At 37.2% G+C, this 19,024-nt stretch overlaps 1 protein-coding gene across 1 annotated transcript in view; it reads left to right on the plus strand.

Moving 5' to 3' along the window:
* The window catches only part of LOC149561900 (uncharacterized), an 80,211-nt gene extending 61,714 nt beyond the window's left edge, over positions 1-18,497 (plus strand). Inside the window, exons 3-4 of the mRNA XM_089825418.1 lie at positions 6,490-6,678; positions 18,235-18,497. Of these exons, the coding sequence (XP_089681544.1) occupies positions 6,490-6,678; positions 18,235-18,312 (267 nt within the window). The 3' untranslated portion in view covers positions 18,313-18,497. The remainder of the gene's footprint in view (positions 1-6,489; positions 6,679-18,234) is intronic.
* The last annotated feature ends 527 nt before the right edge of the window (positions 18,498-19,024 follow it).

Below are 19,024 nucleotides of genomic sequence, written 5' to 3' on the forward strand. Positions count from 1 at the left end.
CTATATTGGTTTTGGCAAAAATTGCATTTCCATATATACCCTCCCCCTCCAACACATTGCTCAATTCTTGTTGTATACTTCCACAAAGGAGAGCATTTATCAATTTTAAATCTTTGGGATCCCACCCCACCCATTGAACCTTGACTATTCATTCTATGATTCTTGCAATCTATAATTAAAAAAAAAAAAGAAGAATATTTCAAAACTTATACAAAACTTGATAAAAAATTAGAACAATAAATATTAGAAAAACTAAAAACAAACATGAAAGAAGCAAAAGGAAGGATCAAATGCATACCTATAACACTCAGCACTGATTAATTGAAGGATTTGAGACTCCACAAACAATCTCTACAACCTGCTCTTCAAACTTGCAAAGTGGCCACATCAAAATTAGAGAGCAAATGAGAGATTAGATGAATGAAAAGTATTTAATATGCCTTCCTTTAGGGTTTGAAAAAAAACCAATAAAAAACCCATTTAAAAATGTTTTTATGGCCACTTTATAGCCCTGCATGCCACGAGTCCTCCCGGATTTGACTAGGTCTGTGGCAGGTCCAGGTAGGGTTTGTGATTGGGCCTTCCACCCTTGCTTGCGCCCGTGCAGGCAGACCCACAGGCCCAATCGCGGACCCTGCTCGGACCCATAGCGGACCTAGTCTCAAATCTAGACTCGGATGAATCCAGATCTGGACCCGAGCTCCAGGGTTCGAACCCGGCAACTTAGTAATGATGTGGTGGAAAAGTCAACCAAATGCCATTTGAGGTACGCATTAATTAGGTTAAAATCATTAATATTTTAAATGTTTATTTACTAGCTCATGCATGTCCATTAATTGTATCCTGATGTTCAAGTCGCTAGGTCCTTACCAAGATAGTTAAAGGTCATACCTGTTGACCAGAGAAATGGACTAAGATAGTACCCCATTCTGGGAACGCTTTGCCCCTTCGTCTTCGCTTGCAATCACCTGTGCAACATTTTCCACAATAATGACAAGTTTCATAATAAATCCATAATAACATTTAATGTAGATATTAGCAAGAAATTTTATTGTTGACCATAATTTTGAAACCAAGCAATTGCTAACTACTATCATCATCATATGACAAATAATGAACGACGACCATCGTCATTAAACAGTTAGACAAATAATTGACAACAAACATTTTCATACAACGGTTATAATTAACTACCCTCTTCACATGATTATGAAAGAAAATCCATTCAATTCAACAGTTATAATAAGTTTAAATTGGGTCAAAAATTGGGATGTAACATAGACCAAACCCTAATTGGGAAATTTAGGATAAAATAAGGTCGGTCCCAACAAGGGGCATTACAAGTGGTATTTGAGCATGATCTTGCCATCCTCAAGGCAAGAGATTAAACAAGGAAACATTCTAATGAAATAAAAAGGAATTTAAGAACATGTGTTTTATGTGTATGCTTTGTGTCTTCATGCATCAATGTGTATACATTGTGTACGCCTTGTGTCTTCATGCATCAATGTGTATACATTGTGTATGCCTTGTGTCTTCCTGCATCAATGTGTATACTTTATGTTTGCTCCATGTCCTCATGCATTAATTCTTTGTACACGCAAACATTAATTATGTGAATTTAATTGGCACCCATATGGGATCATTCTAAAGATAAATCTCTAAAGAAACTTGTTCTAAGTTCAGTTGCCAAACTCAATTATTAACTTATAAGGATAAAATATAATTGCTTGAGGACAAGGAATTTTGGTGAGGGTAGGACTATAATATCCCTCCTAATAATAGAATATAAATAAATAATAATTAAAAGATAAAATAATAATAAAGAATAATATAATAATAAAGCAAATGAAATGACTTCATAAAGCAATCGAATATCTCCTTATGAAAGGATATCCAAAACTATGATTACCTCATGCTATGTGACATTGTTAATTAATATAATCTATTTGATATAATATAATGAATAATATAATACTAATATATCATTTATGAATATTAAGTATTGCTACCATGAACACTGACTTGTCATTGACAGAGGAGCACCGATTATAATAATAAATAAGCCATGGGAAAAAACTTTGACATGGCTTACACATCAGCAAATAGCTGTCTGAATATATTTTAAAATCAATTGTAAATACAATGACAAAGGTGCAAGCATCAATCAATGTTAAAGACCAATATTAATGGTTAAGACTGCAACTATGCACAATTGGCTAATGTCTCATCTATTAATATTGATTAAGGGTGAAGGTTGATAATGTAGTAGTTAAACAATGGTCAGAGGTACTAAGTTGAGTGGATTGCATAATAATTGATGAGTATGATCAAACATATTATATTAAGTAGGAGATCAAATTGTTATGTTGGTAATTCATATCTTAGTAACAGTTAGTAAGATTAAAGATTTAATACACTTGAACAATATCATGAGATGCAATGTCAGCAATGACTACTGGCTGGAATGGAAGGGTACAATGGCTATTTCTATCAGCACTGATCTAGTAAACTGCGATTGGTAAGACTATAAGAGGATTCATTAAGGGAGATAACAAATTGATATTTATAGTGAAATTATATTAATAGAACCCGACGTGATTGTGTGATTAGCAATAGTCATGAAAGGATCTAACTCTTACTCTCAAGAGTTGCAACGATTTGATGGGTAAAGTATAAAAGAAAGATCCAAGACATTCAATCAAGGACTGGCGATTATTTCTTATTATATAATAATATTTGCATCCTTATTGAATGGCTCAAGTGGGTGCTTGCCTTTGGGAATAAGGAAATTGATAAATATATTGGGTACACTTCAAAAGGAAGAGAGGATGGAATAAGACTATGACTGCAGAAAGTATTGACTTACAGTTATTATACCTGAATTCTATAATAGGCCAAGATCACACACACACACAAACACACTTTTATATATATATATATATATATATATATATATATATATATATATATATATATATATATATAATCGGAGAAGAAACCATTGTTAAATAATTGATGAATATGCCTAAACATTCAACTAAGTATTTATAATTATATATTGATAACATATTCAATCCTATTATTATTTGGCCCAAAAAGGGAAGACTGAAGTGTAACCATGGAGGGGCTTGTATAAATCCAAGCAATAAATCTTTGTCCCAAAATAGGGTAGGGATGAACAACTCTGGGAACCTTGCGAGCAAAGTCTCAAGAAAGGCTAAGGGCTTGGAACTGTAAACTTTGAGGGAATCCATTGCAAGTTGTTATCTGAACAATTTGGATAACACCAACTCCTTCTGTCATTGAGCTGGTTTAGTAATAAGGTAAGCACGAATGATAATAATTTTAAAAGAGAACTTCAATCGAATAGAATGAATGACTATTCCTATCAGAGAACATTATAAACCAAACCCTAATTGGGAAATATAGAATAAATTTAGGTCCCAGTAGGGGACATTACGCCTGAGTGCCATTTTGACCTTCTGTATGATTTTTTTCATTTGCAATGATTCCCTGACTGTAGAAATTGCACTGGTGAATGTATGCTTATACCAGTCATGGATTTGTCATTTTGAGCGGGATTTTGTGTGCATGGAGGAATAGCATTCTGGAGGACATATCATGTATTGCATAGGTACTTTTTAGTCTCTATGTTTTCCACTGCTGTGAAGTATTAGCACCACATAACACACATGAGCTACGGGTGTAAATATTCCATCTTGCAATATTTTCCTTAGATGAGTGTTAAGCTTTGTCAAGTATGGCGACAGACTTGGCATTCTGAAACATTTTTCCGAGCATATGTATTCCACACCCATGACTTGGACATTCCCATTTCTTTCTGACGAAGTTCTTCCCTCTAAGAAGCTGCAGATTTATCCATTGGTTAAGGCTAATCATAGGACATCATTACAGAGGGAAATTTAGTGATGGCATCATAATTTTATGTATGCGTTCCCCTTTAGCGTGGTTAAACAATCCTTCTTTCACTGTTTGCAGATGAACCTTATCTGTGTGAGGGGAATATCAGTCCAAAGAATATATCTGTTTGAGATTTACCTCAATATCATGGTATTTCATGACCTTGCCGTGAATCTTTGAATTGTTTTCTTCGTACCTACGGATTGCACTCCTGGTTGTTTATGAAGCTCTGCAACAGATTCTTAAAGTATGGAAACATTTCCATGCTTATGGGCAAACTTATCACTCCAAGATGTTGAACTTTTGTTGGAGGTAATTTCACTCTGCAACATTTTTTCTGGCATAGTAACTTCAGCGCTCACAGGTGCATATAGATTTTTCTGAAGGATTCCATATTACATACTTTGGCACATTCTAGCAATATTCATTGTTGAGAACTATGATTTTTTCAAACATTTGCAATATTTCTCAGACTTACTGTTCTCAGATCTTCTCCCTTGTACTTACTGAGTTGTGCTCAATAGTTGCATTCCAGATATAATGAATTCCATATTTCTAGTGCAGCCTTTGCTTTTGATTTTTGAGCGCCTTGTAATTTCTTGCTGAACATATGGTGTAGAATGAAATCCATTGGTAGATTCTATCTTGTTTATGAAACTGTTGCAGATTAGTGTATTAGCACTTTAAGGTAGGTTTTCATGTTTTCAAACTTTTCTTTGCCCTAGCGTTGTGTGCTACTGCACAGAAACTTGACCATTTTGCAATTATTCCATGTGGTCGTGGACCATAGTTAACCACTTCCTCCCATATTCCATTTTCGAGTATCAAGGAATTCTTCAGTCAGCCAAATGTATCATTTCCCATTTGAACACAGGGAGATTTCCCATTTGAACACAGGGAGCTCTAGGAGACTAACACTAGAGCCACTGAGAAAACAAAGCCAAAAAGGCCAAGTGAATCGACAAGGGGTCCCATTTCTAGTGGTCGATGTGTGAAAATGTCACAACAGGTTGGTTCCGGCATGGCATATTTTCCAAGCTAGCTCTGTCATGAGGGGGATGAGTTCTAGTAGTTGGAATCAATATGGATGAGCTTCTGTTTGATGCAAAGTGGGAGCTTGATCCAGAGGTCAAGGGTTTCTTATTTTTCCGTTCTATCTAACCCACGAGTACAAAGAACAACTTAATTATTAATTCATTACAGATCAGTAGAAATTTAGTATAAATAGTACAAATCAGCATAATCTTTGTATAAACTAGTGATTTGTTCCCCAAAAATGTATAAAGCAGCAAAATAATTTGTTTATAGAAAAATAAACAGTGATTTCATTCCAAAAAAAGGTATAAATGAACAAAAAAATGCTCATAATCCAATTTTTGGAATTAAATTATAAATACTACTAAATTTATAGTGCGGAATTTAAAAATTTTTACTCTGTACCATAGATTTGGACAACTAAATGAATTAAAATGCTTGAGATTTTTTAACCTGCCCCAGAAAATTTGAAATTCATCAAATCTGCCAGTCAAACTTGCCTAAAAATCCTTGCATTTAGCTCAATTATACACAAGAATGCCGTGTGAGGAAGTGAAAGGAGTGTTCTGGCTTTTGTAAATAAAACAATTTTGGATCTTGAGTATTTTTATGCATCCTAGGCATGTCTCACATCCTGTGAGTTAATGACATCGTTGTGGTGAATTTGTTTTAACAAGCTCGCCAAAAAGTGAGTAATCCCCAAAAACTTGCCATAAAAACCTGGTGAGTTACCATGCCAAAGTTTTGCAAGTATTTCCCGAGTTTGGCATCTATGTTTGAGAGAAAATAGACCTTGACGGCACCCACAATTCGTGAGTTTGAAAAAGAGAAAATTGTTTATTTTCACTCTAATTTGAACAGAAATACTCAAATACCAGAAAACCATGTCTTTTCAGTGTTTAGTCATGTTTATGGTGCATTTGTGCAGCGCAGGGTTGCTTATTAAGTGTTTGGTGAGTTTTTTGCTTGAACTTGTGCAAGTGTTTTTTTTCCTGGCCATGCTGAGTATACGAGTAAGATTGGATGACAAACTTGCTGATTTTGCAAAAATAGTAAGCAAGCTTTTTTCTGAAAAACTTGGGGGCTTCAAAACAGTTGCAAGTACTTGGCGAGTCATTAAAATGTGGTTCTCCTCGGAAACATTCCACTAATTTTTTTAAAATTTAGAATCCTGTGCATAAGAAAGGGTGCTACAAAGTTTTGGAAAAAACTCTTTAAGAGTGAGTGGATAGAAATTCTATTCACATGTATAACAATCCTATGGGAGTGGACAACAAAACAACTGCCAAGTTCCTGGACATACCAAGGTGAACTTTTGTTCTTTTACATCAAAGCATGACTGACAAGCCAAAGTTTCATCCAAGTAAAAGCAATTAAGATTTTCGATACAATGACAAAAGAAGCTGGCTGAATATGAATAATATTCTTTTTTTGCATGTTTGATTAGAAACATTGCTTATAAATATATTCTTTTTGTACTTTCTATGCTTATTGGTGATTCTAAGAGAAATGTCTTATCCACCTCTACAGGAAGAAGTGCTAGAAAGGGCTAAACTGGCGAGGGAAAAAGCTGCCCGTGAAGCCCTTGGAAAAGAGAGCGAGAAAGATTTATCTTCTTCATCCCAAATTTCATCAACTACGGTGTCAACAGATTCAAGCTCTGTATCTAATTCTTCTTCTTTACCAGTAGTTCCAAACTCCTCTTCCACTAACTCTGAGGTATCAAATACAGATTCAACTTAAAATTAGAATCGTATATGTGATTAATAGAATATACTCGAAGCATAAGATTTAGAGGTTTCCTAAATAAAATCTGTGTCAGCAAGTTTTCATACATTGTTATAATTCACAATTATGCTTCTTTAGAATATAGACACGAGTATGCTAATTATAAATGGGCAGCTCTGCTGCTCTCCAAGTTGAGGTTACATTTGTATGAAAACAAAATAAAAGTGGTGAAAACTACAATAAACCATGTGAGGACAACTGTTAAATAAATTAAGAATGAAAGGTACAGGAGCTTTTAGTTTACTGTACGTTATGAATTTCTAATAGAGATTGGTGCCTAAGCTTTTAAACATCGCAAACCCAAGTAATTTTGACGACTTCTATCTACATATGATTAAAACTACTTTGAAAGTTCAGTAAGCCCATTTCTCTTGGTCAAGAGATAGAGAGATTAAGCTTAAAGGTAATATATAATGCTTGAACTCCATGGGAGCTAGTTGAATGAGCCTTTTTTGTACTAAATGAATGCAAACCCTATCATATTTTGTTGGTGAATGCTGCACAATATAGTCTTACAGGAAAACCCTTTTACTATAAGAAGGAACTGGGCAGTTAAGCTACTCATATTACATTTGTTCTCGTTATTAATTAATATCATAGTAAGACAATAACATGAACACGACTTTGGAGGAAATTTCAATGGAAAACTTCATTGGGGTTTTAAAAGTACGATTGGGGTTTTAAAAGTACGATGAGGCTTCCAAACAGAATGTACTAAGTCAAACTGAATATTAGCTCACCTTCATGCAATTGATTTTGAATAACCTTTGCTATGTGATACACATACAGGAACATTCGCGTAAGAGACAGCATGATTCATTATCTCTTAAATTAACATTTGATACATAAACATTATGACAATGTTAATAGATATTATAAAAAGCATTTACGATGGTGTTTGTAAAGGCGACACACTTAATTATCTCATAGACAAAGACAAGATTTTGTAATGTACCATATCAAATCCATTTATGTTAAAAAAAATCTAGTATGATGTTTAGAGAGGCAACATGCTTCTTGATCTCATAGATCAAAATAATATCTAGGAAGTGTCACAAAAACAACTATGTTCATAGGATTTTCTTTTAATATGTAAGAGTGCATCAAGGGTTTTAGTAGTCTTTATCTTTTGTAAAAAACACATAAAAGGCACTTTTTAAAATACAAAGGAATTTGAGAGCAACATGCTGGAGGAAGAAACACAAACATTTAGTTTAGGTATAATGTTGCCTTGAAAAAGGTACTTAGATGAACAAAGCAAAACTTGAGTGCCATCATTTTGTAACTATGTTATTGAATGAATGAATGAAAGATTTTTAATGACGTCCACAAGGCCATAAGCTTGAGGGACCCACATAAAACTCCTAGTCAGTCTGATGTGATTTCTCTAGTCTATCTCTTTTGTTGTGAATCTGTATAAGTAAAATGACCCCCTTGAAGAGTCCTGGTCCTTCTAAAAGGTCTTTTATGTTATTCACTTTTAACATTTCTTTTTGTTGGTTGCGAATGTTTTCGTATGCTATACAATCCTTCAGATAGTGCCACTGTTTCCACCACACCCTCGTTGCAAAATCTACAAATTCTGTCCTCCCACTCTTCCTTAGGGGTCTTCCATCTACTAGTTTCACATCTCAAACAGTGGGAACTAGATCTCAATTGAGTGATTAGGATTTTTGCCTTTACTTTGATCTCAGCTCCTAAATATTCTGTCTTCATGTTCGCATGTGGGATTAAATTCTTTGATATAATAGGCTGTTTTTCTATCTAGTTGGTTTGCCCACATGACAGATTTGACTTTTCCTGCCAACCATTTTTTTATTTCAGAATTGTTTTCCGGACATTCTAGGTAGTCAATGCTCCACTTATTGAACCATTTATCGTTTTGTTTTTTCCATGTCTTCTGCCGACGAGCTAGTTCTCCATCAACCACCATACTAGGCCAATGATGTGCATCCATTTTTACTCACCTTTTTTAGATAGCTCAACAATTTAACAATCGCTGAGGCCCCCACTAGGAACATGCTCGCCTTCGCTAAAATAATCTCGTATAGGACTGTGGATTTGTTTTTAAGATTAGTTGTGACGAAGTGTTTATGAATTCTTTCAATTTGTCGCCATTTATGGTTTGGTACGCTGCTCCCTCATACCTCGTTGCCATCAACCCAAAGAGGGTTTTCTTAGTCTTCCAATCCCATAACTCTGCTGTCATGCACCTATCTTGAAGAAGATAAGATGCCTTCCATTCCCCCATATCCTTTTTGATCTGCATGTTTCCCAACTGAGCCCGTGATGGAAATCTATCCCCAAATACTTTTATTCTTCTACAATTTCTAGCACTTTGTCATTAAATATGAAAGTGCATTGTTGTTTTCTCTTCCTCAAGGAAAAGACCATGATCTTGGTCTTAGAAGTGTTGACCTCCATCCCTACTTCCGTGCAAAAGGTTTCTAAGTTTTGCAAATGTTCTCTCAGCCCCTATGCTGTTTTAGCAATGAGAATGAGGTCATCGGCATACAAAAGCAATCTAATCACATATTCAACCAATTGAATTCCCTCTCCATTGGCTCTGTTTAGCCATTCCTCTAACTTGTCAATATAGAGGCCAAACAAGGTAGGTGATAACGGGCATCCTTGTTTGACCCCTATGTCACTGCCAAAGCATTTTGACATGCCCACTTTGGTTCTGAGTTTCTGAAATAACCCCAACGGGTTATTGTTTCTTTTAGCACCAAAACTCGATATTGGAAATCAATGGCAAACTTTATTGCACCAGAACTGAATATATCCTGGAAATTGTCGTTTCCCCATGGGTGGTCATGTGCATGCACACCAAGACCGCACCTTCCATGAGCCCGACTGCTGATCCTATGAATGTTGAAGTTTGGTTGGAGATTCAAACAGTTTATGTCCTGCCTCTATAGTAATTGCACACGCATTAATTAGTATGGAGATCGCAGGTACATGAAACAGGACGTCTAGCCAAATTTGCATACAAACAGGAAATGCTCCCCCTGATTATAGTTCGGCAGTCTGAGTCATTACTTCATCCGCAATCTGGGTCGACACTCTATCCAACTGCCAAGCATGAGACAGAATGATTCCCCGTGCCTTATTTGTTGCCTTGTCAATTCCGGATCGAAGAGCCAAGCTACTGATATCGTGGATGCTAACAATGGATCCGGATTTAGTTTCGCTTCCCCTGCCAAGTGTATCGCATGCCTGTCTTCAATCTTCCGTTGAAAGTTGGTTCCAGCACTTACAATCACTTTGCCCTTGGATGACGCCCGGCTGCGGAAAGATTAAATCCACTTTCTAGGATTTCTGCTGTAGCTGAGTTCCCAAATTGGGTCATAGAAAGCGCTGGCCGAATTGGGAGCGAAAGCAGAGCGCATTGTGAGATCAGTGTGCTGAGCGCTTGACTGGAAATGTGCTGTCTGCCCGTGGATGTCTTTCATGAATGGGTTCCAATACTGAGCCAAATAAGTTTCTAAGAGATTGCCAATTCATTCAAACCGCATACTCTTTTACCATGACTGGCCCTAATTCCAGCTTCACATATTATGACTCTGAATCATCCACTCGAAGGCACTTGCGTGTGAAATAAATCGTCGCCTATAACGTCTTCCACAAAATGCACCTACTTGCCCTGTTGATCCGTTTCAAAGCCCAATCTGCTCACACTGTGACTCAGACTTGATAGTCTTCCCTGATCACAAACTGAACCCTGATGTAAATAACCAACTGCCGCATGGATAGAATTTACTCCAGTTATTATGGTGATTAATACCACTCTCGCTGATCCAACAATGAACAGTGATGCAAGAACCAGAAAATTGGCCTTAGGTCACAAATGATTGTCCTGATGAAATGACTGAATGTCACCTCCAATCTGCAATAATTCAGATGATATTTCACACCCTCAAAATTGCATACCAATTGAGAGTTATCATTCTCAATGGCCAACTGTGACAATTGCAAAAACCCTAGGTTCCACAATGCACCTGTGATTAAATCACAATCTGAAATCAGAGAGATAAAACAACTGCTTCATTCGAATGGAGCCCCGGGGTGCCTATTTATTCTTTTCTCTCCATCCTCTCCAGAGACTTCTAGAACATTTTTGATCTTATCCCTCAAGTGACTTTATTAAATATTTTTATAATCCAAGTCACTTTATTAAATATAAAGTTATCTTTTAATATTTATTTATTTAATTAAAATAATTAATTAGTCGTCTTTAAAATATTCATTATTTTAGACAACCAGATTAATTAAATTAATTAAATCGAACTGTCACCAAAAAATGGGGACATGACAGTCCGCCCTTCCTGAAATTGCTTGTCCCCAAGCAATGGCTGAACCATGAACCAATCAGTTTGCCTGGATCCCAAATGTAAATCTGTGTATCATCCCAATCCGCATCATACTCCCGTGGAGAAATCATCAATACCAGTAACCGAGAAACTGTACTCAACATCCAAACAACTGACACTTCTGATGAAATCATCTGAAAACCAACTGTAGATGTCGGTAGAAGAAACCATTCTGCGGAACTCAAGCCAACTGAAACATCAATTCTATCAAAACTCAAACCCCCGTCAAAATGACACCTGCACCCAACTGCACTGTAGATATGAAAACAACCATAGGTACCTGAATCACTGCCATCAAATCCAATCTCCGTAAAACTACTCCGGGTGTGTCGATGCTGCAGGCTGAGTAACTTGCTACTACCAATTTTATTTTCGAAAGATGGTGCCAATCTATCCCCTAATGGATGGTAAGAAACTGGAACCAATCTACATCTGCGTGAAATAAAATCTTCTATCTCTGTGTCAAAAGAAAAATGATGAGCGTACCCTACCGTATAATGCCGGTAAGAACCTCCAAATTCTGCTACTAGCTCATCATCATTGAACTGGTGATCAACATATGGCTCCAATCTCTGACTCTGAGTGGCTGTAAGTCGGATAGGTCCCTGTGCACTCTGCTCAACAAACCCCTCCTCGAGATCCCTGTGAGGTAGCATAGTAGAAAGGATCCCTATAATCTTTTCAACCAATCTGCAAATAACACTAGTATCATGGATGAGAACACCTTCTATCACTTTATGCGAGTCCAAATGAACACATGCACTATCCAACAAATACTCCATGAACGGTTCAGTGCAGTAAAAATTATATGAGGAAACATTAACATACTCCCCTTTACACCATAACTGGTCCTCCTGTAAGGGTGGCATATTCAACTGTACCACACTATCAACTATCTGAGAAGAATCAATCTGGAAACTAGACTCCACCGGTATCCCGAACTCATTAGAACCAGCTACTACCAAATCCTGAATATGTGTGTCAGCCTCAACAATATGCTCCTTAGTAGTAACTGTGGAAGTGTACTTACCATCGTCCACCTCAATAGTCACATGAACTGGGTCTGGGGCTGGTTTTGACCGCAAATGCTCCAACTCCACGGTCACCTCCTTCAACTGAAATTGCGACTTCTGTAGATCTCGCTGTGTGTCCTCTAATGCCTCAGTAGTCGCTATGAGCTCCTGGGCAAGCTCACTCACCTCCTCTTCACGATCCAAGAGTGCCTCATAGGCTGTACTCCCCCACTCAACCAAGTGATCACGGTCGGCTACCAATCGTAAATAATCCTGCTTCAAAATCCGAACAGCTTCACGCAAGGCATGAATCACTGCCAAAGAAAAGTAACCACCGTTGGACTCATCTGTCATAGAAGAACCCCAACAGGTAACGACCAACAAATGACGAGCAGTATCAAAGTGCTCACAAGCGATAGCAATGTCTCGCTCACTAACTTTCAACTGGCTAGTCACACGATGGCTTTGGCTGAACTGTCTCCTACAAGCTTCTTCTGGAGCTCTTAAAGGAGTATCCTCAATATTAACATCCATATCTCGCGAATCATCTCCAAGGTCCATATCAATATCCAAATTGTCAAAAGTTGTAGTACTGCTGTCAAGCTCTTCTGTACCCAAAGAAACTGTCAAAGAAGCCGTGTCTTCAGAACTGTCCATTTCATCCTCCTGGATGTCATCAAGGCCAAAATGATCCTGGGACTCATCCGTACACACTGGCAAATATGAAAAATCTTCAACACCTTTCAGCAAGAATGGTCGTCTACATATATGAACCAAGCCCAATATCGGTGTATAAAAACTAATACCAACATCGGATGTTCTGTTGGCACAAGGAAAGACAACACCGTATACTCTGCTAATCAAATCCATGATAGCACTCAGACAATCATTGCTACCATTAAGTGTTAAAGATCTCCAGTTAACCGAATCCCAAATGCTGTTGAAACGTTCTCGAGTCCATATCCGTAAACAAGAAACAGCTGGTAACTCAAGCAAACTCCTTACCTGAGTAATGTGACCAATACCAACTAACTTCACATACCTGTCTGCCATTGTCCTTGTATCCTGGATGTGAATGCAAGATGAACTCGTAACATTATCAGCTACCATATATGATCCGTCTGCTGCAGGGAGCTAAATGTCAGGCATGTAAGATGAAACTAAGCCCAGCTCCATGCCATGCTTATTTCCATGTCTCTCCCAGTCCTGTAATGCCAAAGTTGCTCGAGTGTCCTCAAGCTCGCAAGAAAGCTTGACAACTTCCTCCTCCTTCCTCCTCAAGGCATCTGAATAGTCTTTGGCAAGGCTTAGAAGATGGTCACGATCTGATAGAAGATGTAAATAGCTCAACTTCGTCGTTCCCATTCCTTCACTGATTATCTGTAAATCAAAGCAAGAAGATTTTGCCCGAACTCCCTTATGTCTTCCTTGTGACTGAATTATTCGGATGTGCTCTTCTATCATCTCCCGCATCTTGTCATGATGGGATAAGGAAGCCACAATACTATCTTTGCTTACCTTCAGCTGGTTGGACAAATCATGTGAAGTTCTACCAGTTTCATCCTTATGTGACGAAGCATCTAACTGAGCCTGGTACTCTCTCTCAGCAAAATCATGAATACTTAGTGTTTGCTCATCTCTACCTGGTATCTCATCCTTATCATCATCTGAACTCACTTCACTATAATCATTGATTGTCGGAACCAAACCACCTTGAGTACCTGAGACATCACCCTTGGGAAACCTGTATACAACTGTCTCAATTGAAGTATCAAGTTGACAGTTGTTATCCATCAGCGTAATATCCTTCACCACTTCTTCCTGTGACCGAACTGAAACCTCTGATCGGTTGCACACTTGTTCCTCGAATTCCTCATTAAGGTTCCTAGTAACATCGCCCACTGTATCAGCTAGTGCTTTGCGAGAAGATTTTCCGAATCGAAATCTAGTTGACTTATTCACCTTAGTTGAGTCGGACAACTTGTCAATCATACGGTGGTGCTTAACCAACAGTTCAGACATGTTATGTCTGATTTTTCTGAGCTCATCCTGAATGCCTGAATAGTCCTCCTTTCCACAATTCTGACTCTGAATACTGTGTCTATTACTTGTCCGAGATTGTGTCCTTGGAGACTTTGTGTTGTACCTATACATCTTGGTTGAAGTAGAGTGCTGATCACTCATGTAAGTCGGTTCTCACCCCACAGGATGGCAAGAAAATCGCTCTGATACCACTGAAATAACCCCAACGGATTATTGTTTCTTTTAGCACCAAAACTCGATATTGGAAATCAGTGGCAGACTTTATTGCACCAGAACTGAATATATCCTGGAAATTGTCGTTTCCCCATGGGTGGTCATGTGCATGCACACCAAGACCGCACCTTCCATGAGCCCGACTGCTGATCCTATGAATGTTGAAGTTCGGTTGGAGATTCAAACAGTTTATGTCCTGCCTCTATAGTAATTGCACACGCATTAATTAGTATGGAGATCGCAGGTACATGAAACAGGACGTCTAGCCAAATTTGCATACAAACAGGAAATGCTCCCCTTGATTATAGTTTGACAGTCTGGGTCATTACTTCATTCGCAATCTGGGTCGACACTCTATCCAACTGCCAAGCATGAGACAGAATGATTCCCCGTGCCTTATTTGTTGCCTTATCAATTCCGGATCGAAGAGCCAAGCTACTGATATCGTGGATGCTAACAATGGATCCAGATTTAGTTTCGCTTCCCCTGCCAAGTGTATCGCATGCCCGTCTTCAATCTTCCGTTGAAAGTTGGTTCCAGCACTTACAATCGCTTTGCCCTTGGATGACGCCCGGCTGCGGAAAGATTAAATCCACTTTCTAGGATTTCTGCTGTAGCTGAGTTCCCAAATTGGGTCATAGAAAGCGCTGGCCGAATATGGGAGCGAAAGCAGAGCGCATTGTGAGATCAGTGTGCTGAGCGCTTGACTGGAAATGTGCTGTCTGCCCGTGGATGTCTTTCATGAATGGGTTCCAATACTGAGCCAAATAAGTTTCTAAGAGACTGCCAATTCATTCAAACCGCATACTCTTTTACCATGACTGGCCCTAATTCCAGCTTCACATATTATGACTCTGAATCATCCACTCGAAGGCACTTGCGTGTGAAATAAATCGTCGCCTATAACGTCTTCCACAAAATGCACCTACTTGCCTTGTTGATCCGTTTCAAAGCCCAATCTGCTCACACTGTGACTCGGACTTGATAGTCTTCCCTGATCACAAACTGAACCTTGATGTAAATAACCAACTGCCGCATGGATAGAATTTACTCCAGTTATTATGGTGATTAATACCACTCTCGCTGATCCAACAATGAACAGTGATGCAAGAACCAGAAAATTGGCCTTAGGTCACAAATGATCGTCCTGATGAAATGACTGAATGTCACCTCCAATCTGCAATAATTCGGATGATATTTCACACCCTCAAAATTGCGTACCAATTGAGAGTTATCGTTCTCAATGGCCAACTGTGACAATTGCGAAAACCCTAGGTTCCACAATGCACCTGTGATTAAATCACAATATGAAATCAGAGAGATAAAACAACTGCTTCATTCGAATGGAGCCCCGGGGTGCCTATTTATTCTTTTCTCTCCATCCTCTCCAGAGACTTCTAGAACATTTTTGATCTTATCCCTCAAGTGACTTTATTAAATATTTTTATAATCCAAGTCACTTTATTAAATATAAAGTTATCTTTTAATATTTATTTATTTAATTAAAATAATTAATTAGTCGTCCTTAAAATATTCATTATTTTAGACAACCAGATTAATTAAATTAATTAAATCGAACTGTCACCAAAAAATGGGGACATGACAATTTCGCTCTAACTTGTTCATAAAATTTATAAACAACACCTCTATACTTTGTTAGGACCTCTAATTCTTCCATCATATTCCATATCTTATCTCTAGGGATGGTGTCAAAAGCTTTCTTAAAGTCAACAAAGCAACAAAAAGCCTCCCCCCCTGTTTATCCCACGTTTTTTCTCTAAGGAACCTTAGGGTAATGCAATGATCAATGGCAGAATGTTTTGGTTTGAAACCCACTTGTCCAATAGCTCTTTTCCCTTCTTTTTCTGCCCATCTGTTGATTCTCCACTCTACCACACTCTCATAGAGTTTTCTTAATAGGGGGTTCACCGTGATGGTGCGATAGTTGGAAGGGTTGTTGACATCCCCGCTCTTATGGAGAGGAATAACTACACTAGTGGTCCACTACGTGGGAAAGCAGCCTTGCGTGACCATATTAAAAATGTTCCTGATGTGTGGAGTCAACAAATTTGTCCCCCACTTCAAAAATTCAACTTGCAACTCATCAATATCTTGAGCTTTTCCACTCGCTAATCTCCTTATCCCTAGAGTAAGTAGTCTTCATCAAAAAATAGTTCATTCGAATTTTTGGTTTTGGGGAGTGAAACTTCGTCCTTCAGTCTGTCATAAAGAGTCTTTGCATACTCTAACCATTGTGAATTTGTAATTTTATTTTCAACATGTTTCCTAGCTTCTTGTAACTTCCTCCAAATTTTTTTAGGATTTTGTTTTCCTAACATGTTTAGCTCTTTCCTCCGATTAATCACATATTCCTCTTTTTTGGATTTGATTAGCTGTTTGTATTCTCTTATGATTGTTTTGTTTTCTTTTCTTCCTTTAAATTTCCTTTTTGCGGTCTTGCATTCTTCGTCATACCATGGGTTATTTTGGAAAGGTGTTTGAGATGCTCTTTTTTTATCCTTATTCTCTTGCAACCCTTTAGTGCTTCCTTAATTAGTGGGATTAGAAAATTGCTGCTGATGTGACTTTTCTTATCACTGTTTTTTTTGACCTTCATGATGTCATGATATTATTCTTATATGTGACCATGTTTACTATCCAATCAAGATATTCACGATGGCTTAAAATGATCTATCAATGAGAAATGCAAAAGTGCTTTCCAACTTTACCTAGTAGTTACTTTCTTGAATCACATTATATTGATATTAATAAAGATTTAAAACCCCACTTCAACCCACCAATATTGTATTTGCGAAAAGATGATTCAAATGGGCAGCACCTTTAAATAGTAATAGTCATCGAAAAATAATTAATGGGTAAATAAGGAATTAATAAAGCTAATATCTATAGAGAGCATTAAAACTTCTTTCCTATATGGAGTGTAGGTATAATGTTTTTGAAGATGAGAAAACATAAAATGGGTGCAATTTTGCTGCCCTAGAAGTAACAAAATGTTAAAGGCTACATTTCCATTGACCTACACGTAAAAGGCATAAAATGGCTCAAACACTTTGGCACAAAAATAAGATATAGAATATCATAGTTGTGTTGCCCTAGAAGGGATGTGGAAGGAACAATACAATCTAGGGCACAAGTCTATATTGGCTTAGATGAAACAACAAAGAACAATGATTTTATTATCTCCATTTTTGTGAACTTATTACAATCGCATTCATTGACAAAAGAGTGACCAAATGAAGAAACTAATAGTTATCACCAATGATATTTAAAATGGACAAATAAATACGTAAAAAGGAATTTGGATGGCACAATAGCATCAATCTATTAGAAATCCTAATTAGCATAATATAGGCTTTATAAGATATGAAAGATGATGACTTAAAGTAAGCCCTCACTTTATAATATATGAAAGATGATGGCTTAAAGTAAGTCCACTTTTCACAACTTCAAGCCTGTGAGGCCTCGCCCTGACCCTTCTTAGCATAGTTGATACATTTTTTTTTTTTTTTTGATACTCACGACTTGAGATGTCGAGACACTACCTGATGCTTTGAACATATTATATTATTTTATGTTTTGTGATGTTTACTTTCAGATATTTGAGTTCGTCATTTAATGCTTTATGAACATGCATGTTGGGAAGTAAGTAAATGCAGGATTTAACACTTTGATTATGAAATTTTAATGATTAAGAATATGAGGAGGATGAGAGAAACCCTGATTTATTGATAGATGTATGTTTTAAATTATGTGATTCCCTAATACGTATATACATATATGCATGTGATTTTATGAGACTACTGATGTGTGCAATGAGTGTGCAGGATATTTTAGCCGAGGAACCCGATGGAAGAACGGAACTGATCCCTATGTGCTTTTTGTGGAAACCTTGTTGTTCGTAACTAAATTATATTGTGAGATGTATGAATGTATCTTTTCGTGATTAGTAAATGTTAATGTTTGTAATTGTGTTCTGATAGTGTCACTTGACACTCGTGAATTTGCATATGCATTCTAGCAAGCTAGTTAGGGTTATTTGTGTAACCTTTGGACCTAAGTCGGATTAAGTTAGTGTCATTTTTGCTAATTTGTTTCTTAATCGAGTTTAGTCACCTCTAATCTGGATTAGTGCTTAATCTGCATTTTAGAGTTGTTAGATGGTCTTAATTATTCCTAACTTTTATTTGATTCCAAATCAATTCCCAAGGCTTTAAAACATGAAATCTTTATACCCAAGGGGTATGGGTATGGGTTGGGGGCATTTTCCACCCCCTAAGCCCCTTTTGTTGACTTTTGAGGTCACTCAAAAAATCCATTTTTGCCTTTGTGCGAAAATTGAAAGTGGTTACCATGAGTTGCATAACCTCAACTCCACTCAGTGGTTAACCTTAGGATTAGTTGTAGCTAGGATTTTTAAATTTATATTTTAATATAGTTTTGTTTAATTTTGTAAATGTAAAATTAGTATTAAATTAGTTTAGTAAGCAGTTAGTATACTTTCTGAATTTTGTAAATTTTAGTTTTGGTTTTATTAATATAGTTAAGGATTAGAAATTTTATTGAAGTAGTGTTAGTAATAATGTTTTTTTTAAAAATTGATTGGAGTTAGTATGT

The sequence above is a fragment of the Cupressus sempervirens genome, chromosome 4, assembly GCF_028749045.1.
Source record: "Cupressus sempervirens isolate cs-2001-9-10 chromosome 4, ASM2874904v1, whole genome shotgun sequence".
Classification (NCBI taxonomy): domain Eukaryota; kingdom Viridiplantae; phylum Streptophyta; class Pinopsida; order Cupressales; family Cupressaceae; genus Cupressus; species Cupressus sempervirens.